This window comes from Xiphophorus maculatus, chromosome 23 (genome assembly GCF_002775205.1).
Source record: "Xiphophorus maculatus strain JP 163 A chromosome 23, X_maculatus-5.0-male, whole genome shotgun sequence".
In the NCBI taxonomy this organism is placed as follows: domain Eukaryota; kingdom Metazoa; phylum Chordata; class Actinopteri; order Cyprinodontiformes; family Poeciliidae; genus Xiphophorus; species Xiphophorus maculatus.
This window is the reverse complement of record NC_036465.1, coordinates 17232242-17258607: the sequence shown is the minus strand read 5'-3', so window position 1 is coordinate 17258607 and position 26366 is coordinate 17232242. Positions and strand designations below refer to the sequence as shown.

The following is a 26366-nucleotide window of genomic DNA, read 5'->3' as shown; positions in this document are numbered from 1 at the left end:
TTTTTGTGTCATCAACTGAAGTGTGACACCCACATAATCAATCTTTCCTGACTCATCCTAACACATGACCGGCCGTTTGGCCTCATTCTCATTCTTCCCGTCACTTTCTGCCGGCTCTCCATCCCTCGGACTGCTGGTGTCAACACATACAAAATGTGCATGCATCCCTACTGTGACACAAGGATAAGAGATGAACTGAGGAGTGACAGAGTGAAAGGGAAAAAACCAAAATGTGAATCCATCATTCTTTTTGTTATTACCTGGGTGGAGCTCCAGTCATCAGAAAGCATGCTTCGCTGGACTGTGTAGCTTTCATTTCAAATAAGCATTCGACCCTGTCAGAAATTGTTACTGTTTTGGGTAAGAACTAGATCACGGTTGCTGCTTTTATGTACATTTTGACCACTTTCTTGTAACATGTGGCTTTCCGTGCCGAATGAAGAAAAGAGGAACATTTTACACTTGGACCTTACAGTGAAAAATTGGTGAAACAGAATTTCCATACAACAAAAACCACTATCAAGTGAAAAAGGTTGTATTTATTGTGAATGTATATGAACACTCGGAAAGTCCTTTGGTCCGCTTGTTTAGTCCGAACCAGATGTGGAATTATTATAATTTGTTTGCTTGAGGTGGTTTGTTACCACATGCATTAGCATTTTGGAAGGGAATATAATGTGTAAACAAAGCCACAAAGGTGACAATCGTTGGTCCTACCGGGCAGAAATGATGAAGACTGGATAGAGTACAAAAATCCTCATCATTTCTGTTGCGCACATTTGTTCTGACATTACAACAGCAATAGCATTTGAATGTCAACAGCAGCTCATTCGATCCATATGATCATCCAATTTTAGAGCGGCGTCACCAAATGTGTTCTGCAAGCTGAATGAGACGAGACGCTCCGTGTGACCTGACCCACAACATACTGGCAGCAGCATCGCTAAGCAGAAAACAGCGGATTATGTGTGTTTCACTATCAGAACATAGTAGCATTAGCAACACTAAAGGGCTAGCTTTTATTATGATGCCCTGTAACGGTGGCTTGTGAAGTCCATATATAAGTTAAGTATTTACCGTAATTAGTTTGGATGGAGGTCAGTCTGTGTTCACACCTGAAGCTAAAGACACCAGGGTTCATTTGGAAGCAGACCGAATCTGCTTCAGAAAGTGGGTCTCAGTCTGGAAGTTTGGTCTGCACCAGATTTCAAGAAGATTTCACATTTGTGCAGTGTTCACATCTGCACAAATGGTCTGAAGCAACACTGAAAATAAACTTTGATCCGCTCAATACGGACCAATTGTCTCAGATGTGAATACAGCAAGTCTTGTATACTGAAGTTGAAATTTCAGTTGATTTTTATTTTGCCTGTATTTAACCAAGAAACTCCCCAAAATTAAAAATCTAATATACAAGATGGACCAGACCTAATTTATGTGCCAATAAACTTCTGTCTGAAGGGTATTGATTTACTCCCCCACTCACATCGTTTTGTCCTTAGTTTGACAATTTTCAAATAAAAAGAAAGTGACCTATCATTGAGAAAGAAAAATGTTTTTTATTTTCTTCCACAGAGGACCTAATATATCTAAAATAACTTTAATATTTTTCATGCACTTAAGCCAGCTTAAAAACACAGTACACATTTCGCTATTTTGCAAGACACCCCACAATTACCATCATTTAAAATTATGCACTATGGAAATATAACACCAATTATCTAGCAGATGTCAAATTTAGTCAAGCATGATGCTTATTACTGTAATCATGACTAATCAGAAGCTCTACAATGTTTTAAAGATTTTCTTTGCATGACTGTGGTCTAGTGACCATATAAAATTATCATATGGTCATTATATCATTATAGTGTATTTTCACAAGAACATTATCCAGACATAACTCATTTTTAAACATGAGCAGGGGTGTTTTTTTTTCCTTTTTAAAAAATAGGACATTTTTTTATGCCAAATCTTAATGACTCCCTTGGTTGCCCACGCTGAAACTCCACAACAAGTTTAACAAAATTCAGTCTGTTAATTTATTTGCCCTTTGCTAACAGACAGAAGAGCAGATGGATTAAAAAAAATAGATGAAACATAGACCAATGGTCTTATTTATCCTCCTGATGCACATTTTTGTCCAGACATTTCAATTTAACGTCTTAAATTGAAGAAAAAATATATGCAAACTATACAATTTGAAATGAGGGCATATATAAGTGAAATTTGATGTAGTGCTTTAGTCTAACTAACTTTGGTGGTGTGGTAACAAATCCACGAATGATTGCTTTCTTTTTGCAAGACATTTTATCTGAAAAATACCACAAAAAAAACCTACTGTTATTAGATAACATAGTTTAAATTATTTCTTTGCGGCTTTGAAAATGTATAACATTTCTTTTTAGCATATTTATATCCCTTGACCTTTTCTGTCATGACAACAACAAACATCAATTTATTTAATTAGATTTTCCCCCCCTTTGTGACAGACCAACATAAAGCAGGGCATAATTGTCAGGTAGCAAAAAATAAATAAATCACACATGGTGTCATTTCATTTTCCAAATAAGAATCTGAAAAAGTGCAGTATGCAAATGTCAGTCTTTTTTATTTTACCTTCAATAAAATCCAATCCTACCCATTTCCTTCAGAAGTCATCTAATTAGAAAATACAGCTCATCTATGTGTGATTCAAACAGTAGAAACACCGCTGTACTGTGAGGCCTTCAGAAGTTTCTTTCTGAACATTAGTGAATAAATAGCATCATTAAAAGCAATCATTAAAACTGACAACTCACAGATAAGGTGGTGGTGACGTTTAAAGCGGTGTTAGAGCATACAAGAGTATTCCCACCTTGTGCATATTCAAAAGGGCACTGTTCAATTGAGAACAGTATGGCAGAACTTCAAACCAACCAACCAACATAATGTCATCTACAAAGATGCAAGTTAGTTGCCTGTAGTAAACCTTGAAGGAGCTGTAGAAAAGCCAAAACTGAGAGAATGGACAGCATACCTAACAGTAGCCTGCTCTTTATGGAAGAGTGTTAAGATTTTGGAGTTATTTCTTTAAAGGGGAATAGAGCAAACATATGTAAGAAGGTCCAAGGGTAGCCAACTTCAATTCCCAAGAGTCGAGGATGTTTTTGATGTTTTCTTGGTTAAAAACATTTGAATGACATGACTGGCTTATTAGCAAGCCTCTGGAGAAATTGATTTCATACTGTGGTGATAATTCAGTCATTAATTCAGCTGCGTTGGAGCAAGGACACATGTAAACCATGCAGAATACTCGCTCTTTAAGAGATGCCCACCCAGGCCTTGTCAGATGAAATAAAAATGTAACTTTGTGCCCTACACAAAAATGCTACAAGTGGTAGAGATTGAATACCCTAATAACATCTCTACCATAAAATAGCCTAGCAGCTGGATTATGTCCTGGGAATGCTATTATTTATCAGGGACAAGGTTGGTGGTCAGAGCTGGTGGGGAGATTAATGGAGCTAAAGACAGGCCGATATTTTAAAAAGCCTGCAAATAGTTAGAACTGGGCCAGACATGTACCTTTCAGTAGAGCCATAAACTTGCATAAAAAATTAACCAGTGCTAGAATGTAGTGTTTTACATCAAAATATATATGTGTAGAATGACCTAAAAGGCTAAATATTAGGGATTCATTATATCAGCATCTACATTGGCATCCACCAATATGTTTTTGAATTTTTTAAACATATTGGTACGAGTCTGATCAATAAAACTGGGCCAATATTAACAACCCATTTTTATATGCATCTTGTTGCTGTTTGTGTATGTGTATGCATACAAATGGCATTTGACAATTCATGTGGCAGTGATGCAGTGAAGGATTATGGGGTGTTGAAAGCAGAAAAGCAAATTACATGGAGTGGTCACTCTCACAGTGTTGAAAGTGTAAGGAAACATTACATATAATACCAGTAAGTATTTGTCATGACAGCAATATTAATATCTGACATCAATATTAGTACATCAATGCATTCCTACAAAGTTTGATTAAGTATCTCTGGCATAACTTGAAAACTGATGCTCACAGGCGTACTCCAATCTTACTGAGCTTGAACTGTTCTAGAACGAATCAGTATAAATTTACACAAAATTGGTAAAGGTATTCACCCAAAAGGGTGGACTGTAAATTATTATGCACTACTTTGTATTAGAGTAAAGGGTGTTAATATTTTTGAAAAGCAGTGTATTACAATTTTGTCTAATGTTAGGGTTAGAGACAAAAGTATATGTTTCAAATGAGTGGTTGTTAAGTCCACCAGCCCACTGGGGCTGTTTTATTATTCCATTTTATGTAGCCATGGTCCACTAAAAAATAAAAGATAAATAAAAAGAGCAGTGTCCTTTGCTCAGCCAGCTGCCCTCCATAACAAGTACACTCTTAGCTACATTTACATCACCACATGACATTTAGATTCTGGTTTCTCCTTCAACTCTCCATTTTGAAAAGAAATGTACAGTAAATAAATTAATAAAATAACATATGAGGGATAAAAAAAACACCATCTGGCCTAAATCTGATTCGTCGTGTCTCTCTAGGTTTGAAAGTCAGCCTGAAACAGGACGTCCAGCCAGCTGTTTCACTGACAACGCTCTGGCGTGATTGGAGAGAGTAGTCATATGGTGCCAGGGAGAACAGAACCAGATTCAGCAAAGAAAAATGAGAACTTCACCAAAAGTACCAATGTAATGCAGATCATCATCAACATCCAGCTAAAAAAAAAAAAACATTTTTATCCGCTTGAACTTTTTTTTTTTTTTTTGACACGCAGCTCGGAGCATAGAACAACTCAACACTACACTCAGTGCGGTGCTGACCAGGGTGCTGAAATATAATTCCTTCATTTTAGTTGTAAGTCACATACAGCAGCTGCGAAAACTGGAAGACAAGTTTCTTATCTGCTCCCTTGGAAAAAAAAAGTTAATAATAAAAAATGCCATATTTCCAGTTAAGTTAGCAATACAGCTCTATGAGTAATAGTACATTTCTATTTAATCTGACAAGCACTGGATGAGTTCACATGAAGTTCAGCACAAATATTGCTGGTCTGACCAAGATGCATCCAACTGGCTTCAGAAACAAAGTTTTCTTACCATACAACTGCAATGTTTTCGTTCTGTTTCATGTGTGAAATGTGCCTTAAAACAATTTTAGTGAAATCGTTTTTCCTTTTTCATCAACCTGTATCAGATCAAAACATGATGAGTAAATTGCTTTCACTGTTAGAACAAAAACATATCTGCCATATTGGTTCTCTTAGTTTAGTTTCTTCCCCTTGATGTAGTGGAGATTTTGATGTGGTATTTTCTCAGAGTTCATCAGAAAAACTCTTGTGGACAGAGAATTAGAGAACTTTGTATAAGCAGTTTAACAAGACCAAAGTATTTAGAATATTTCAAACTAAACATATATATTACAAGTAGACAGCAAAAATATTTTTACTCTTGTTAATGCTGAATATTTTACTATTATTGAACATGTCGTGAGAATACAGAAATCAAGACCAAATGCTAATGCCTGGTGGTACTATGTGATTGATTGGCATTCTCTATAAACAGTGAATGTGGTGGAATCAATATTTTATTGTTCTATGTTGATCAAGCTATAGTTTTGCAAAACTCCAAGAAATGATGCCACATAAATTTTGGCTGAAACAAGTTAGGGTGTTTTAGGGCTGCATGGCTGAGTTTAAATCCTAGCCAAGGTCTTTCTGTGTGGAGTTTGCATGTTCTCTCTGTGCATGGATTCTTTCTGGGTACACAGATTTCATTCTACAGCCCATAAATGTTCACATAAGCCACTCTAAACTTCCTTTAGACATGAGTGTATATACAGTATGTGTATGGCCATCCTTGTGTAAACATCCTTTGTGACACTGCAAGGGCAAAACAAGTCCAGGAAATTCATGAGTGAATGAGTTGTTTTAAATCAGGGATTTTCAAATCCAGCCTTCAAGAGCTGGAGTCCTACTGAAGGACACAACAGCAGAGTCAAAAGAGGAATGGAGTGGTGGCCAGCAATCCACCACTAACCTGTAATTCACCTCCTCAGCCACTGCTGCCCTATAACTAATCCAAAACCCTTGTGAAAACTTTTTCCAGATTTTTCAAACTGCACCAAAAGGCAGATACTATATACGAGCAAGTGCCCCACATTATTTAATTTCAAATCAGCCTACTTACCACTTCAAGGCTTCAGAAACTTTGTATTCGATGTTCTAAAAAACAGAAATACATATTAATTCATAACTGCTGGAGTGGGACATTTACTGTAAGCATAAGCAGTGAATTTAGCTTTTTTTCCCCAGGTGCTGATAAAAGCCTTATCACCTACATAAAAGGTACGTGTTGAGATAGCTGTTTTATATGTTGTGTAAAAAATGACTTAAAAAAAATAACAGGTTGTTTTTTCTGCAGACTACAAAGTGCTTCAGTAAAAAATATGAAAAGGCACTAAAAGCTACAAGCTGTACTTCTACCACATTACAGTGTCACACGGTCCCTCCCATCCATGGCTCTTCCCCTCACTCTGTCTCTCACTTTTCCCCCCAAGCATTGCATGAGGTGTAACAGCAGAGACCTTGTGAATTATTGAAGCAGACAAGACAATTGTCAAAATCCCATACACACACTTACACACACAAACAGTAACCCTATCTGTGCCCTCGGCGAGGAAAAATGAGATAATGACCAATTCAATCTGACATGGTTTTAGGGGCCATAAACATGATAGCTATAGAAGAGAACAAGAGTACAGTAGAGGAGTGATGGTGACACTGAGGAGGTGTGAAAAAACAGAGACAGTCTGATTTATCCTACATTGTGACACTTGAGCGGGAAAGGCAATTTTAAAACGTGATTGGTGCAGGACTGCCCACTTTGCCAACATGACCTCTCCCGTTTTATACTGAAACAGCTTGCCTCCAAAAATATGCAGCCAAACAATGTATTCTCTGACTGACTGCCTTCATTTTAACTAACTAACGGCCATGATTACAGGAAACAAGTTGAGCTAGACAATCAGTCTCGGTGTGGCGCTTGTATATAAATCATAAGATACTGTACAGCTCATTATGCAGCACTGGGAAGAGAAAAATGTTGGTCCAAAGAGTGGTGACAACATACTGGAGGACACGGAAGGAATTAGAACTAGGAAACCTACTTTCCACTCACACAAAGTCTTCATGTCTTATTCTGCAATAGCAAGATCTAGTTCACAAGCAGTCCTGCATTAAGTCAACTAACTATTACAAGTTGGTTGATGCGGTGCTGGTATAACAGAAATAGTTTGCAAACAGCAGAAAATTTACCTAGTCCCAATGAACGAATAATTGGACAGAGCTCTGTGACCTTATGACTTAATGTCCTGCACTGCCAAGTGTTGGGTTCACAGTCAAACAGCATTCATAGCAATGTGGGACAGAGCACAATACAGAAACCATGCTTATTTTTTGATTGTGCAAATTAGAGCTGAAAGGATTCCTCGAATGATTCGAGTACCTCGATTATCGAAGAAACTTTATCTGCCTCGAAGCTTTGTCACATTATGTTTCCTTATGTAACGCATCGTGTTCCAGCTGGATTATTATTTGTGGTGGGCAGCGCTTTTACTTCCACCTATGAGTTGTTGTGTAGTGCTAGCAGCATGGTGTTGCATTGTGTGGCGTTTTGTTAGGGTTTGGGGGACAAATAAGGATTGTTAAACTTTGCGGTGCGATGGTTGGACTATGACAGCTTTTCTGGCGTCGGAATCGTTTCGTCATGGATCTGGATCAAACAGTAGGAATGGCGGAAAGAGAGAGAGATCCGATTCCACGGATAATCGTAAAAATATTCTGTAGAGTACTCAATTACTAAAATATTATTTTACAGTAGTCCTAGTGCAAATTGAAGTTAGTTAAAAATAAACTGCGGCTGCAAGTACATTCCTCACCCTCCCATCCACTTAGCAGGGGCTAAAAGGTCAAGGAGAGAAACCCTGACATCCGTTTCCCCGGTGAACTCCTCCATCTTATTTCGGAGGATTCAAAGGTGTTCCCAGGTCAGGAGTCCTTCCTGCGGGATCCGGGTCTGTCCTTGGGTCGCCTCTCAGTGGGACATGCTCAGAAAACCTACGAAGGGATGTATTCTAATCAAATGCGAACAACCTTAACTGACTGCAATTAGAGCAGAGGAGCAGCAACTCTTCGCTGAGCTCCCGTCAGATGAAAGAACTGTATGCCTAATCTCTAAGGCAGAGCCTTGCCACCTTATGGAGGAATCTAATTTCAGCTGAAATTACATACACAGATATTAATAAGTCATTTATCCCCAAGCCTATGCCTCTGCCCAGACAAGAATTTCTTTTTGTAAAACTTAAAACTTTTATACCGTTTTTGTCCTTCATCCACACAGAAACTGTTTTTTAGAGGACATAAAACTTAGTGAAGTTAGAAATTAGAATGTGTGTCCCGATTGGGCTCAATTTACAGATTAGAAGTACCATTTGAAAAGAACAAGAACATATTTTTAAGCCCTTCCTTTATTAATCCAATATAATATTGTAAGTGGTAATTTACAAAAAAAGACTTCAATCTGTGTGTCATTAATCTATATATTATGTTTTCCTTTATAAATTAATTTATTAAATAAATGGACACTTCAATAGTACTCTTCTTGAATAGGTTTGTAAATTACAATATAATGTACAAGATAGTTTGGTAAGTAAATGAGACAGGATGTTGAATTTCTGAATGAATAGAATATGAAGTGCTTTTATTTCAATTAGCTGGAAGGACCTGTGTTTGCAATGACGCAAGTTTAACAGCAACACAGCAAAAGGTCTCTGCATGGCTCAGCTGAACTGTCAAAATAAGTTCTCATTGACACGTAATTTTCTTCTCGGCCTCATGTCGTCCTTTCCTTCTTGTCACAACAGCCCCAGAACCCCCTCTCTCCATGCAAACTTCTTGTGTGATTGGTCTGAATTTCATGGTTGTGTTTATTTATGTGCTGCTCAACTTCCATGAATCGGTGTTCTGACTAACTGTGCAAGGCAGGACAGATTGTCAGGCAGCATAGATAGTCAGAACACCGGTTTTTCCGTCAGAGCAGATTTTGTGGAGCAATTGTTCGAGACTGTGAGGAAATATCTACTGAAATATTAAACTCTCTCTGCTCGGTTCTGGTTTGCTACACTGGGCAAACGTTTCACAAATGTCTTGCGTTTTTTGTTTTGTTTTAACGTGATAAATAATTTTCTCCTCCAAATTTGTGAACTTCATTCTTCTTTGCTGTTGTAAATCACACACGGGAAAACACCATGACGGCCAAGTGTGACTTGTGAACCGTGAAAGTTCTGTACGAAAATGAACACTCCGAAACCATGTGACTGTGTGTCAACAGTTCATCTTTGGTCCACCTATTCTGGGCCTTTTAGATGTTTAAGACAGGTTATTCTTATTTTGTTTCTGGAATAATACAAAGTCAAAGCATTCTGTGTGAGAGATTTCCATATGGCCATTACTATGAAGATGAAGCTAAAATAAATAGTTTCTTAAATACCAAGTTCAGCCTTTTAGAGGAGAATAAGTAGATGCAAAGAGTCTTCTATCAGAACCTTTTACATAAGAAAAGTGTTATTAATGACCCTAAAGTTCAAAACTTTAAATCTAAGTTTAAGAAGTCTTTGTTTTTGAGACTTCTTGGAGACTCAAGATTTGAAACTTGAGTCAAAAACTATTTCTGAAACCTGGCTCTTTCAAGCATTATCTGGTGGACAGCCTCATAACGTATGATGGTTCAACTCTTTCGCCATGACAGACCAGAGACAAACCAACTTTACTCCATCCTCAGATTATGCTAAACTGACTTCCCACGAGTTGCTGAGTAACCTTTAACACTAAAAACACTTGTAAAATAAAACAAATGAAATATTTTTGTTTTGTCCATGTAACAACTTGTGTTTCTTGTTTAGTTTTCTTGTCAGTTGTTTCATTCAAATGATTATAAACAAAGTTGATGTTAAAATTCTGGACACAATACTGGAGACAATGAGCCCCTGTGAGCAATTTAAATTGTAATGGACTCATGCTGAGAAAAGCCTTCTCGCCACATCACACTAACACTACCAAGAACTATTACTACTGAGAACTGATGATTTTAAGATATGACATTTCAAAAACAAGTGGATGAATTTGTGGCATAGAAGAAAATGTTTGTAATTTAGCTGCACAATCTCCATGTGGTGAGCAAAGGGGAGAATTGATGGTACTTTAGAATCGTTGTTAAACAAAAACTCTCAAAAGATCGAAAACCATCAAGATGGTTTTGTACTACTCCAGTTCCAAACAAGAACTGGGGTAGTACAAGCTGTGATACACATCAAACAGATATTAAGCACTCAATGAATCAAAGAAAAAAGACGTTATGCTCTGAACAAAGCAATGCTGACACCCTGAAAACAATGCCCTTGATAGGAAACAGACAAATACGAATGTTATGGCTCATCTCTACTCATGGATTCAGCCAATAAAACACATTAGAGGAAGACGAATAACACCCTGATACAGTATACGGAGATGTAGAGGCTGCCAAACCAAGACGGAAAAAACTACACCATCTAATCAAATGCTTGATCCAGCACACAGCAGGGGTGGCAGCTTCATCAATATCAATGACAAAAAAGCACTCACCAAAATCCACAGATGAAAAAAAATATATCAGGACATGAATCATAACATAAGACTAAACCATTCTTAGTCTTACAGAAAAACAAAAAAAAAACTACGGATGGTTTATACGTGGAATTATGCATAATTTTCTTCATTTGCAGAATATGAAGAGGTGTAAATCAGCTCATTACTTTGATTCATGAACACACACACACCCTCCCCCATAAAAAACAGCATGCAGCTGAAGTGTGAAGAATGAAAATACAGCAGTTTTATAGTCCCACTGCAGTAACAAGGAGATGCCTCCCTATCATTACTATACCATAGATTTTAACCAGAAATGACATGCAGTCAAAAATATGAAGTATGGTGCAAAAATAAAAATAAGATTTTGAAATAAATCACTCTTCAGAGCTGAAAATGCAGACTGAATAGCAAATAGATTAAACAAAACAGTATTTACCAATATGATTTTCACGCTTTCAATTTATTTTGTTATTTTACTTTCCTCTTTAATTATCATACCTAAGCTGCTCTTAAATGCCCAGTATACTGCATAATTGGCCTGCAGAGACTGTATTATTCTTTAATGCTTCTTTACTCATACTTTATATCTAGTCATCATTGTAGCCTGTGAAAGATACTTTATTACTAAAATTACTTAAGTCAATCAGTTGTCTAAAAATGCTGTACAAGTATTTTTTTTCACTGCGATATGAGCATCTACATTTCTTTGCCTAATATTTTTAAAATTCCCACTTCAATATAAATAACATAGATCATGCCCATCACCTTATAATAATGCAAGTTTCGACATACATTGGAGTAAGCAAAAAAAACATCAGTATACATCAGGGTTCATTCTTCTAAGGATTACAAAATCTTTTGATGCTTTATCTAATAGCTACGTTTGACAAACAGAAATCAGCACAGTAAGACCCTGGTTTAAACAATTATAATGAAATAAGGTCATGTTAATTATCAGTGTTGATCATTTTCATCTGGCAAATTCAAACAGATTAAAGAAGTGACTACACAAAGGATGAAGGATATAATACGAACCCTGATTCATTATGAATAAAACAGCAGCAATGTGTTTTTATTTGTCTCCCTCTTTATAAATTAGAGCAAGATATCCAAACACAGAACCCACGGTGGCTTCACTGTCTTGCTAAGCAACATATCCGACAGCATCTCTTCAAAAGACTTTGCAGTTTAGCAGGAGAGCTTCACATCAGCACCCAGAAGGCTGACAGAAAGGCGATTCCTCAAGAGCAAGAATAAAACTTGGAGAGGCTGTCATGACAAAGTCAAGAGAGAAAACACACACCGACGTGTTGTACTAATGACGGATTGTGCAATTCTCACATCCCTTTGGCCTTGTGACTGTACATCTGCTCATAGTGTTGATGGGCTTCATATTAAATTTCATCTTCCTCTCGCACAGTTCCTGTTTTGCCGTCAGTGACCCTGCTATTTCCTTTCTCTCCGTTGTAAACTCCAACTCGCATGCACACACACTCCCAAATACTCTACCAGACAACCTATTTGTCTCAGTTATAAGGGGCAGCGACCTTTATCTTCCCTGTGTCCAAATTGTCCTCTGCTACCTTTTTGTAACTGGCTTCTCAAATGCAAACAAATTATATTGAAACTCCAGTCTGGGTTACCTCTCCCTGTGCATTTAGAAATCAATCTCTCCAAGACTTTCAGAGTAAATGAAAGCCTGAATGTGTTTATGCATCAATACGCAAAGAAACAAGTCAGCAAGTGAAGATGTGGATATTTCTACACTAATATTTGTAAAGTGCAATCACCGCTGTAACAATGGATTTTTACATTTTTTCAGTAGAATTTTTGGAAAAAACAAGAAAAATTTAGATCTTGGAGCAAAATATTTCCTCTTGAATTAGAACGACAGGAGAAAAAGGAGAGATGGCACAGGGTTTTAAAAAGAGAGGCAAGCCAAACCATAAATGATGCATGTTTGGTGGGGAGATACGCTGAAAGGCTTTATACAGGCGTCTAAAAGTTGTGGGGGGTGGGGTTCTCTGAGCCACACCCTGCCCTTCCCCCCTCCCTACTGAATAACAATGCCTGAATAACAAAGCCAATCTCTGCACGTAGCACACCAGGGCAAAGACAAAGATACACTGAGGACAGCAATTTATTTTGGATGCACAGGGGGAGCCGTGCTTCCAGGTGTGAATGTGTACACGACAAGGCCGAAGAGTGCTAAAAAGAACATGCATGCTCAGCAAAACCTTTTTCCTCCATGAATGAAATGAAAAGGTGGGGGCGAGAATGCACAAAACAAGCAACCAGAGCAAGTTGGAAGTAAAAATAAAATGTCAGGTGCTTCCACTGCAGAACAACACCTACTAACACGAATTCCCCTAAATGATCAGTGAGCCAATACTGGTGTTTTGACTGGCAGCTCTGAAGAGGCTGTCATCTCAAAGTGCTGCTGATAAACGATGACAACATTTAATTCCCACTGTGAGAGAGTTGAGACAGGCCGCTCTAATACTCAACACTCACGCTATTATTTGAGCATTTTTTCTACCCGTCACCAGGTTCATCAACTAATGAATTGACAATCTGGTGCTTTGCAGGCATCCCGTGTCCTGCGCAAGTATGATTTAGTGCCTTTCTGTAACCTCGGCAGCACGCAGCAGGGCAAACGGGATTTCAGTCTGAAAACAGCGAAAGTAAGAGAGGGAAGGAAAGGACAGGCAAATCCTTTGAAGACAAAACAAACAATGGATTTAGAAGTGTTAAAACTAATTTTCTACATCTTGACAAAAACAGTGAAGCTGCCAAAATGGTGATGATGACAGTTTGTTTTGGTAAAAGGAGATCAGTGTTTGGACAAATCTTACAAGAAAAACTAACATTCTTTGTTACTTCTGTTAATATAAATTAATAATAGTGCTATGTCCAACCACTGAGCAGTATTTTTGTTGAAAAGACTACACTGCGTCCCATGAAAACAGCGTACAAATGCTGTTAAAATATCCACATAAGATGCATACAGAGGCCTAAACATGGTTTAAAAGATGCAAGTAGGGATTTCTCTGTCCAGTTACAAGTATTACATTCCCACACCAATCAATATTTCTTTTTAAATGATTGGTGCCAACGTTACTGACTAAAGTGAACTGTTGCTGGTGGATTACTGTCTTTGAATGAGCTATGTGGCTGCAACTTCTGCTGTCATTTCTTGTTAAATCTGTCTTTTGTGCTTTCCCCTAGGTGTTTGCTGCATACAACAACTTTCACCGTGAAACTGTGCTAGTTGCTGCAGCACCCGATATATCTGTGCTGGCTGAGCAAACGTATCCACAGACAGCTCTCAGTACAGGAGACAGAGCTATGTAGAGAGTTTCTACAGAGCTCTGTAGAAACTATGTAGAAAATGTTACAATGTTTAAAACCAAACAGTAAATTCATGAAGTAGCACAATGTTTTCTGTGAGTTTTGTCTGCAGACAGTGAATTTGAAACATTATTTTACAAGTCAAATCATCAACCAATATCAAAGCAAAAAGTAAATGGCTAAACAACAGAAAGCTGTGCAGGTCTTAGGTGATGCATTGTCAAAATTAGTGGTTTTCTTGACCTAGTGAACTTGTGTACGAGAAGCATTTTGAGACTAAATTGGGACAGTAACTCTCTTATAAGAAATATAGAGACAGTTGCATTACATTGAATGATTGATTTAAGTGCGGTACAATGACAAATCGGCCTAAACTAATGTAGAGCATGTAATACTGGTTAAATGTTGTGTATTATTCTCCACTATTTTTTTAACTAAAAGACAAGAACTGGTCGACATAAAATAGTCATAAAAAGTTGTCCATGGATGTACAGTGTTAGGAGAGCTCCTCCAGGCGAAATGTCCAACTCTTAACACATTTTCTTCAGACTACAAAGATAAATTTGTACCAAACAATGGAGGGAAAGTATTTTAATGATAGTACTTCAAAACATTTGTTATTTAATGTACAAACCTCAGAACTTTAATCCTTTATCCTTCATTGTCTTAATTTGCCTTTTAAAAAAACAAATAGTTAAATCAGTGTAGAAAGCAGCTACAATTTCTAATCTAAGCTCTAATCAGGAAGGTGTTTATTCTGGTACACTACTGACAAATATTGTTTATGTCACAAAGCTACAGAAATGATATTTGTGACAGAGAAAAGCAGTATGTCTGTGTTCAGCGTGCTGGTACTGTGTATGTTACTGCCTCTACTTTATGTAAATCAGCCCGGTTATTCTTATTCTCTGTGGCCTGAACTCTGTCACTAAATTTTGATTGGCTGCTTGAGTTTTCTTTTGTTTATTTTTGCCATTTCTTCCCCACTGCTCCAGCTGTACTGTGCATATCCAGATATTTTCTCTCCTGACCAGAACACTTTGATGCAGCCAAACAGCACAGAGAAGCTGCAGGCTCACAACAAAGTTGACCCTGTCTGAAACAGAAGCGCAGATGAAGTCAGCGTCGCATACAAATGTGACTGTATTCTCCGCAGCTATTCTGTATTAACATAAAAGCGCCTGGAAAATTAAAATGGGAACTATAGCCTGAGCAAAATGACATATTGTTTTCATAAACAAGAACGGGAGATTAGGCAAATGTGGAACAAAGGTGCAGAATCAAATCTGCAGGGTAAGAAACAGATTCTACTTTGTAAATAGAAGAAAAGATTAGGGATGTTTGTGGCTTACTGAAACACAGTTTTGTTTTAGCTTTAACTTACAGCTAAACAACTGTTATATTTTTTGTTAGCTCAGCAAAAAGCTAAAAAAATAAAAAGAACTGTACCAAGTCTTCTCTATGAATCAGAAATATGCTGCTTTAAAAGATATAGTTTAAATATAAAGTTTCCAATAATAATAAAACCAGTTAATCCTTATAAAAAATCCCTATAGAAAAGGCATTTCAGAATGTTACAACTTGCTGAGACGACTCTTCTGATTCTTCTATTTCTTAACAAAATGCATGGAAAGCAGACCTTTAGAAAAATTTGTCTTTGGGAGATTGGAGAACAACACATAAACCAGATTAGTCAAAAACAGGTAATACAAGCCCTAAGCTACTACAACATAATGGTAGATGAGAGTAGACATTAACTCAGAAAAGTGAAACAAATTCAATTAAGACATTAAAGAAATCTACAACAAATGTGTGGTATATGAGGGCACTCTGTTTCATTATTTTTGGTAATATGGACTATCCATACAGGAGGTTCTTCTAATTAGATTGGAACTTGATCGCAGGGTCTTCTTGCTAGGTCTTTACTCAAAGTGAAACCAAAATAAAAGAGCAAATAGGAAAATTGCACTTACCTGGAAATTTATGGATAAAAACTGTATCACGGGATGGTTTGAGGAACGAACTTCTTGCTTATCCCTGAAAAAAATCTCTGCTATTCTCAAAATCCGACACGATCTATTCCAGAAAGTTTGGGGTTGTTTCATAATCCACATGAAGGACAATGATTATTCAGTGAGTGATGCGACTGAAGAGTTGTTGGTGTACCCAGCTAGTTTCCTTTCTCACTGACTTTGTGATTTGATTATTTGTACACTCTTATCTTTGTTTTTCTGTAATGTTAGTTTATAAATCACTGAACGGCTTAGCACCACAATACGTTACAATTCCAGACCTCTCAGGTCTTCCAGTTCTGGTTCTGCTCTGCATCCCCAGAACCAGAACCAAACGAGGAGAAGCAGCTTTCAGCATCTATGCGCCACAAATTTGGAACAAACTTCCAGAAAACTGTAAAACAGCTGAAACACTGACTTCCTTTAAATCTCAACTGAAAACCCACCTGTTTAGAATTGTATTTGAAATGTAATCAATTACAAATTTATTGATGTAACTTGACTTAATGATTGATTCTATATTGCATTGTGATTCTGTGTTTGTAATGATGTAAAGCACTTTGAAATGTCTTGCTGCTGAAATGTGCTATACAAATAAAAATTGATTGATTGATTGATTGATTGATTGATTGATTGATTGATTGATTGATTGATTGATTGATTGATTGATTGATTGATTGATTGATTGATTGATAATGTGTAATGCATGACTCCTGTTCCAATATTGTAGGTACCTGCACATTTGGACTATTTTTTGTTCTGATATTCTCCCCCCAACCCCATTTATGAAAAACTCAGACATATTTCTGAAAAAAAAGAAAACTGGTTTGCTGATGAGACAATTTAAAAACATCTACTAAAAACTTTCCTGGACTAAATTTAGACAAGATAAAAATAGTTTATTCAGAGTGCATCCCAACCCTCCTCCTACACTTCATAGTCCAGTGATTAGTACTCGACAAAAGGATTAATCAAACCCTACTTTTCTTAACTGAACTCTGACTCCAAGTCTTGGACAGGCTCCTCTGCCTGAGCATGGACACTCATGCATAATGCAAGAAGTAGCAAATGGTTTATCAGTGGGGATGCCGAGTGAAACATGGCAGGCAGGGGGAGAGCAGCAAAGAGGAGGAGTCACAGAAGGAGGTGCTGGGAAAAAAAGGGAGAGAGACAAAGAGGGCATGGCTGAGGGACCACAGGATCACAGCAAGAAAAAGACCAGGAGCATAACGGTGGAATATGCACAAAAATACTGAGTTTATGACTTAAATAAAAAAAATAAAAATAAAATAAAGTGTAATGAAGGAAGGCGGTTTACAGGAAAAAGAAATCTAAACTGTGATTTACATGTTAGAGATAATACAAGATAAAATAGTGGTGAACTTTTCTGTGATGTTTGTTATACCTTTAGTATCCTGCATAGCATAAAAGTAATTATTCCTAATACACCAACCAAGCCATAAACGTACTGTAATATGCAATTTTTTCAACTCTTATTCAGCAAAGCACAATCCTCTTTTTAACACCGAGAAGACAACACAAAAACCTAAAACACCTAAAAGTTGCACCACAGAAATCTGTTTTGTTGACGTTGGGAAGACGGTGACAGCACCAAATTATTATTTATGTCTTCCCTTACTAGTCATATTCTTTTTATAAATGCCCAAAGAAGTCAAGAAAACAACATTTTCGCTTAAAATATTCACATCTTCTCAAGATGTGTGTGCAATCACTTCTACAATGCTCTATAGAAACTACATAAAATAACAAAAGAAAGCCGAATTATCAGTAGTGATTATTTATATTGCAGTTGTCAGCTAAAACTACACAATCATGACAGATCTTATCACACACCTGTCACATAGTGTAATGGAAGATTATCAGTTATGATTGATGAAGAACAAAATCACAAATTTCTCATGAGTGCTAATTTTCATTTGGGGCATATGGGAATACAAAGTGAGCTTGTGAGTATGTCATGTCACAATCACTCTTCTTCAGCATTTGTTTGTTACTTGGTCAACAAATTTCCCAGCTTGTAAGCTGAGGTCAACTTTTATTGGCATTGATTTATTCCCCAATTCCCATCTATAATTCAGTCTATGTTGGGAGAGTGGATGGGTAGATCAAAACTACTTAATCTATGCAGAAGACAATATGATTACATCCTACCTTTGTGTAAAGCTGAATGGGTTTCATATGCACACATTTTCAGACATTCATCATGGGCATGAAATAAATAAATGTTAGGAATTTTAGTACCTGTTTTGACCAGCTATTGTTCATCAGAAAAATTATATAAATACAATTTTGATTATTTTTAAAATATCAGAACACAAATTACAAGTTATAATTTAACTTTCCATCCAGTGGTAAATCCAAACTAGACATATAGGCTAAATGTATACATAGGTTATATCCATTTTTCTTTAACCATTTACACACCAGGTCCCCATAAACCCTAGAAGGCCTGAATGTGAATAGTTGTCAATGGACAAGAGGCAGGGTTCGCCCTGGACAGGTCGCCAATTCATCACAGGGCAAGAAAGACACACTTAAACTCTGATGTAGTGGCTTAACATAAAATGCCTGTTTCTGGACTGTGAGAGGAAGGTTTAATACAAGAAGCGAAACCAGGAATGTACCTGGAAGAACAAGAAAATTCCATGCAGAAAAACCCTGAAGCCTTGATCCAAGGACTTGATTATAGCTGCAACCGCGCTAACAACTGTAACAATGTACAGTATTACAGAAAACATCCAAGAAGAAGATTTAGACGCCCAGTATTTTATAACAATTTATGAACATCTGCTGATTACTGTTTAAACAGCTGTACATAACATTTATTCAAATGTGGAATCACTTCAAGATATGATATAATTCCTAACCTGTCACCATAAAATAACAGCAAATTGTATGAGATATTTAGGAAAGGGGAGCTGGAGATGAACTGGACATTGCTGAATTACAAGGGTTTATGTTTAGATTAAATGATATTTTGAGTCGCCAAACTAAAAGGATGTTGACCAAGGGAGAAGTGTCTGGATAAATGTTTTACGGTCAAACAAATGTTGAGCTAGTTGGTCACATTTATAAAGAATTGTGTTTGGAGGCATCATGGTAAGGCTTCTTAAGCTTTCTTGTACAACAAATGGTTCTGTAATAAAATCACTCAGATATGGCACTCTACATACACTGTGAATATAAGTTCATAAACCTCTAATGAGGTCTAAAATCTCTCTCTAGCTTGGACATTTTCAAAAATGAATCTAGCCTGGGTTGGAACTCACAGGGTTCATATAAAGGATATACCACAGAGGGAAAGGATAAAACAATACAGTGCTTCTTATTAGTTTTGGTTTCAAGCATCACTGCTACTGAAGGAACTAATCTTGGTTGAAGTTAAGTAAACTGTTCTGTCTCTGTGCACTTGAGCACATCCTGTCCACTGTTAATCAGCACCAGTTCCACTGGGTTTTTGCATTAAATCGCCCAACCAGCTGGTCACACAGACCATCCACATCCTTCAGCTATGATGCCAGCAAACCTGACTTGAATCAAGTCAGGATAACACTGCGACTACCTCTCTTGGCAGCTGAGAGGCAGAACAGCAGCGGGGTGACTTCAGACCCAAATGTCATGCCAATCCTTTCAGAAAGAACAAAATGGCAAAAAGGAGTCCAAGTCCCAGGTGTTTTATATTAAAAAACGATTTCATACTGAGCTGCACAGTGGTGCAAGTGGTAGCATTGTGCATGTGCCCATGCATGCATGGATTCTTTGCCATAATCCAAAAATATGACTGTTAGGTTAATTGGATTTTCTAAATTGCCCCTATGTGCAAGTATGGTTGTTTGTCTTGTAAGTCTCTGTGTTGCCCTGCAATATGTTGCCAACCTGTCTACTTTCCTTCGCAGATATGGACACTGGAGATAGGCACTATGCGTGACCCTGCATGGACAAGCAGGTATAGACAAAACATGAATCGACTTTTGAATAATTAAAAATATATATATTAATTTGGTGGTGGCAGTATCATCATGTTGTGTGGTTTTATTGCCAGAGGTGGTGGTGCATTGCACAGAAATGAAGTGAAAATAAAGAACGCCTACTTCAAAATTTTTTAACTAAATCATCAGCTACAGGGTGAAACAGAGATAAAAAAAACTGTCCTGAAAATCTGAACCTGGGTATATTTATGTACAGTTTATTCAATTAAGTCTAACAGTTCAGTTTTATTTTGCAGAACTTCTACTGACTTGTACAGATGCATGTAGAAGTATTTAGTTTGTTTTTTACCAACACTCAAATTTACAGCAATCCCTCACCACATAACCGATTTCTAAACAGTACCATGGTTTAATGCTGTTGTACTTTGAGGCACATTCGTGCAAATTTAATTTGGGTGACAAAGAAGAGAGAAATGAGCAGCTAAGTATGGAGGTGGAAAGGAGCCACAGCAGAGCAAGCCACAGCCACTGTTGCAGGAGACAAATTGCAAACAGCAGGTTCCTTCATGCGATAGGTCAGACAACACACACTCGGACACAAACACACATAATCACCACAGCAGCTCCTGCATCTGTACGGCAGCAGAGCTTGAAAAATTCAACATAAATGCCACCCCTATCTATTGCCATTCCTTTCCCCTTCTATTCCTGCTGACTCCCCTCTACTGTCTCCCATCCCCCACTGACAGTTTGCCATTAACAAGTTTCATTTGCACAGGAGACCATAGAGCAGCATTAAGAGAAAGCAGTGGAGAAGCACACACACCAGGTAGTCGAGCTCTGGCTGTCATGAACATCTTTCACATCACAGGTCCTGTGCTGGACCAAGATGGCCACCTCTAATAAGGCCAAAGTTACCCCTAAGACTGCTGAAATGTCTGGGGAACATGTTTGCAGGGAGACAAGGACATCATAGAGTTGAGAGCGTGGAATCACTTCTGTAGCTGTCAGCAGTGAAATAACTTGAGACTGGGCAGGTTTAGTACTGAAGATACTCTCTGAAAAAGGTTCAGAAGAGATTTGGAGGTAAATTTTTCTTACTCCAGCTAGTCAGAGGAGAATCTTGTCCCAATTCTTCAAAGACACAAGTAAAAGCTCTGAGTGCTAGGATTTGTTCTCTGTTTATAAATTATTTAATGTAGTCTAAAAAGCACCCAAGACATGTTGGTCCTCAAGGATTTGGCCGAGTTCGAGATCATGCACTATCCAGGGAAAACAGTATCACAATCAAGATAATTTAACAGAAACAATATTCCTTGGAATATTTCAAATCCAATCCTACTTCAAAAAAATGGCAGCCAAGTCTGGTTTCCGTTAATAAAATGTTTTCTGTCTAAGGAAACCCAATTGATTGCAGCAGTCCTTCTTCCTGAATGATCATGTGGTGAAAGTGGAATAAAACTTTTTTTTTTAACAGCATCTAGGATGGTATGGGGTGGTTGTGTTATGTTTAATTTGTACATTTACAGGATACAGATAATTTGTTACCTCTGAGAAAAAGACTTTCTACATAATTTAAAGCACTTCATCTGATAGAAATCTGATCTGTGCAGTGCATCTGTGCTTGTACAGCACACAAATCCAATGATGCAACATCGTAGAACCAGCTAGAAAAAACACATTCTGCACTATGAATTCTAGCAGACTAACCCAGTTATCCACTAAACAAACAATTGCAAGAAGGAAAATACATCTATTGATCAGAGCTCTCTCTTCCAAACAACACAGTAAAATTTTGCCTTTTTTAAAAGAAAACAGGGGAAATATGTGCTGATTCCAATTTGTCCTTGAGTTTCCTGAAGAAGAATACAGCTTTTTAAATTCAACTTCTACTTTGCTGAATGTTTAAAAAAAGTAAATCACCCATGTTCACCTTTTATCACTAAAAACACTAACTTGACTTAACAGATCTAGAATGTGTTGCATTGGAGTGATACACATATCCCATGTTTGACAGGATAACTGTTCATTACTGACTCTTAATCTTGCCTGGCAGAAACTCATTACTGAATGAACACGATGGCAGTTTTTCATAGACCATATAGCGAACAGAACAACCATGTTCAAAGCGGCGCTCTGCTCAAATGAGAGCATACAAACCTTTTGGCACACATGCAAAATATGTGTAGAGAAAAACAAAACTGCTCATCACACTAACCACACCATCTCCATGGTGACACAAAGTTGGCAGCATCAGGATGGCGCTAAATATTGGGCAATTATGGAAGAAAGCCCTTTAGAGCAAGAGATAAATTGCTCTAACAGCTGAACCATGACATTAAGCATACAACCAGAGCTACATTGGTTTATATTAAAATATGTCCAGGTGTTCAAATGGAACAGTCAAAGTCTACACATACATTTATTGTACATTTGTGGCAAGAAAATTCATCTTCACAGGTGCTCTCCATCCCATATGATAGAGGTTGAGTTGTACTGCAGAATAACCGAATGAAAGAGCAACGATGCGAGAGTTTCAAAGTATGCACAACTTTGTAATGGCCTGTCGCATCAAACCCCAGAACAAAACACAAAAGTTTGTGTCTTTAACCACAATATATTTTTAAGGAAACAAAGAAACATTTAAAAGGGGATGAATATGTTTGAAAGGTTTTCTACTTATTGTAAAATCCGTCAGTGTTTGTAAGTTAATGTTCTGCATGAGCCAGAGAAAGAATAACCGGATAACATGTCAGAATGCCAATACTGATGATGAAAATCAGGCAGCGGGGAAACAACTCAGTCATTCAGACCCGTAGATAATCATTCCGCCATGTGCAGCCGAGTAATGCTGTTTGTCCAAAAGTCTGACTGGCTTTCAAGCAGGGTTCCAACCTGCTGAGTTTCTACAAGGTGGATTACGTCTGCAAGAGCTCAAGTACTCACTGGGTGTATCAAGGGCGACGTGTGCACACCCACACACACACCCACACACACACACACACACACACACACACACACACACACACACACACACACACACACGCACACACACACACACACACACACACACACACACACACACACACACACACACACACACACACACACACACGCAGATCCACGCATTAACGATAAACCCACACGCGCACATTTACGCACAATGGATTTAACTATATGCTCATTTTGGGGGAACAAGTTCGTTATGTTGTTTCTAGCAGCGCAACTCACATCTCTGAATCTGTTCCAGGATCGATCCTTGTTGTACTGAGCCACGGTGCCCGGCCATTTCTCGTGACTGATAGCGTGGACCACGGTCTCTGTGCTCAGCAAGAGAGCCACGGCAGGTAGCAGAAAGAAGAGCATCTTCTGTAAGCAGAGAGAGAAAGGAGGCTGACAGGGAAAAGCTCATGCGGAGGTTGCTGCAAAGTGTAGGCTATGGAGAGAAAAGTCTGATAAAGCACTTCAGAAGATAAAGAAATGTTACCGGGAGGCTCATGGAGAATTCCACATGCAATAATTAAAAAACTTCGCAGGAAAAAATAACCACTGTTAATATTTGGGAGTAGTGTCATAAATGCTCAAACTGCTTATCCTTTGTCTAATCGGATTATAAACACAGAGTTGTCACCGCGACAGATGGGGCAAACAATTACCCCCCAGCGTCCACCACCCCCTTCTTTATTAAGCAATTAACGGCGTTGACATAATTACCACCCCCTCGCAGCTTTGTCCTGGCTTTTTTCTGCTTTCTCCATTAGTCTCAAACTGTTACATTTATTTTCACGTTTTTGATCAACTCTGTCAGGTTCCAACAGCAAATTATTTGCCTACCCGAGATAGTTATTCGGTGTCCGATCTGAAATGAAAATAAGTCCAAGGCGGCAGCGGGAACTCCTCCTGTAGCGCCCGGCTGCTTGTGGGACTGACTGAGCTAGAAAAAAAAAGAAGAGCGAAGCAGGGAGGACAACAGTGGGGACCGGGAGCTTTCTCCTCCTCCTCGGCCATCAGACACCGCCCCCTTTTCTCTTCCTCTCTCTTTCGCTCTCTCTCTCTCCTCAGCCCTCACCGTGTCATTGATTTTCCGCTGGGGGATCTTTTCTACGCTCACACCAAAGCGAAGGCTGAATTTCGGAGTCATGTCAAAGCACTGTTCTGCGTGTGCAAACACCAACACCGGGTTAGTTACGCGCATCTGCTGCACAATCTCACCTCGTGTGCTGTGCCATAATGTACATAAAACAAAAATAAGAGCTTTATTTGTACTGGTGCTCATGGAGGATGGATTTATCTGATAAGAGCACATTTTAGAAACAGGGCAAAGAACGCTGTTCAAAAGCTCATATTTTTAGTTGGCCTCCAGTTATATATAGGCCAAATTACTGGGGCTCCATTGTGAAAGGCAAAATCTTTCATATTTAATCAGTGCTCATCACCCACTTTAGTTTTCTTTCATTTTTGCACATTTATAGTGAAGTTATTGCTCTAATGCTTGTGTTAATGTTTGGGGCAAATAAGAATAATGGAAGCCACTCCTCTGTACTATATCTGTTCTGTTCTATTGATTTGTTTTGGGGGCAGGGGAGCAGTAACTCAGTGCAGTTCTATTTCCCCAAGTCTCACATGAAAGGTTTTTCTGTTTTAGCAGTTTTGACTGCTGTCACTATTTTCTTTGCTGAAGCTTGAGAAGTGCCAGCTGCTATGGATGAATGTGGTTGATATCAGATACAGGAAGAAAACAATTTTTAAAGTTTTTTTATTTTTATTTTTTAAATGTAATTTTCAATTAAAAATACATTTTCATTTATGTTTGGTTTTTAATTTCCTCTTCTCACCATTTTGATAGGTGGTATTTTTTATATATGGGCTCTGTCTAACTATATATGTATCTCATACTAAAGTATTTTATCTTAAGTTGTGTTTTTCTATCCATCTGCTTCCGTCATATTGTACTAATCTTGTTTCTATGTTACCAGTCACACCAAATCTGAACATAAACAGCTATTGTTTCTGTCTGGATTTGCCACATTTGGCTGGGGCAGAATTATGACGCACATCTCACATAAATCACCTAAAAGTCAAATAAAATTCAACATAACTGTTCAAACTGCAGATTCTTTGAGAACAATCAGATAGATGTCCTATTCAGTACCACATATGGACATGGCAAAATTCTGATTTTCTTGGAAGGGGGGCCAGCATGTCTGTATTGGGCCATTCAGACAGTCATCAAAAGTTGAATATCTGTCACATGTAGGCATTCGCCTGTTGCTTAATGTTGCCTAAGGCATAAAACTGAAAGTGTCATATTTCTTAAGAAATCACTTAAATGAAATGAATTTTATACTATTGGATATGATTAACCCTATGAAATAGGATTTACCCTAATGTGTATTTTTTTCTTTTTAATGTCAACAACCCAGCAATACAAAACATGTTGCTTTTTCCAATTAAATTAGCCATGTCAGTGTTTTAACACAATCAGACTCATATTATAATAAGTTTGACTGACAGAGAATGATCATAAAGTGTAACAGACTTTCTCTTACAACCCAAGAATTTGCTTTTGGGTTCAAAATGGCGAAAGTAAATGTTGAACACTTTATAGAGTAGTCCACTTAAGCAAAGTAAGAAAGTAATATATGACTTTCTTACTTTGATTAAGTGGAATACTTAAGCAAATAAATACAGCTTTTTCCGACTGTATGACATACAACAGCCCTGACTGCATTATTTCCATAAAGAACAAGATAAGCAATGTGTCTCTTCTAGATGTAATTACATTCCTCAGTTTGTTATCTTGTACTGTGAAATACTAGAAAGGACTAGAAAGATTGTGTGGTAGACCAAATGGAAAAAGTAGTTAAGAAGCTCAATGTGGACAAATTGAAGTTCTGAAAGAGTTATACAGTATCTATTCATAGAGACATGAATTAGAATAAATGATATTCAAAAATTTACAAGACATCTAGATGTAAGTTTTAAAAGCTTTTTCAATTGTGGGCTAAATTTTATCTAGAACATCTTTCACTGAGCAAGACTCAACCACGTCCAAAATACCAAAGGTTGTATGTTTATTCAATCACTAATACAAAACTTGCAAAAGCAGCAAATAATTTGGTGTTCATAATATAAACTCTTTATTTGCAAAGACATGCTAGTACAAAAGGATCTGTCATGTACTTTAGCCTATTGATAGTGAACCATAAGTGCATTCAAGCATCCAAAACAGGTCTTTGGATTATATGTATCTTCTATTTTTAACTCCGGGAGCTGATGCAATTGTTTTTTCTGTCTGGCATTTTTAGTCAAATTTTACCACTCTTTTATTC

At 37.7% G+C, this 26366-nt stretch overlaps 1 protein-coding gene across 1 annotated transcript in view; it reads right to left on the bottom strand.

Moving 5' to 3' along the window:
* The window catches only part of spock1 (SPARC/osteonectin, cwcv and kazal like domains proteoglycan 1), a 118746-nt gene extending 94707 nt beyond the window's left edge, over positions 1–24039 (bottom strand). Inside the window, exons 1-2 of the mRNA XM_005795283.3 lie at positions 23869–24039; positions 23266–23403 (exon numbers count right to left, since the gene is read on the bottom strand). Of these exons, the coding sequence (XP_005795340.1) occupies positions 23266–23400 (135 nt within the window). The 5' untranslated portion in view covers positions 23401–23403; positions 23869–24039. The remainder of the gene's footprint in view (positions 1–23265; positions 23404–23868) is intronic.
* Between the last annotated feature and the right edge of the window lie 2327 nt (positions 24040–26366).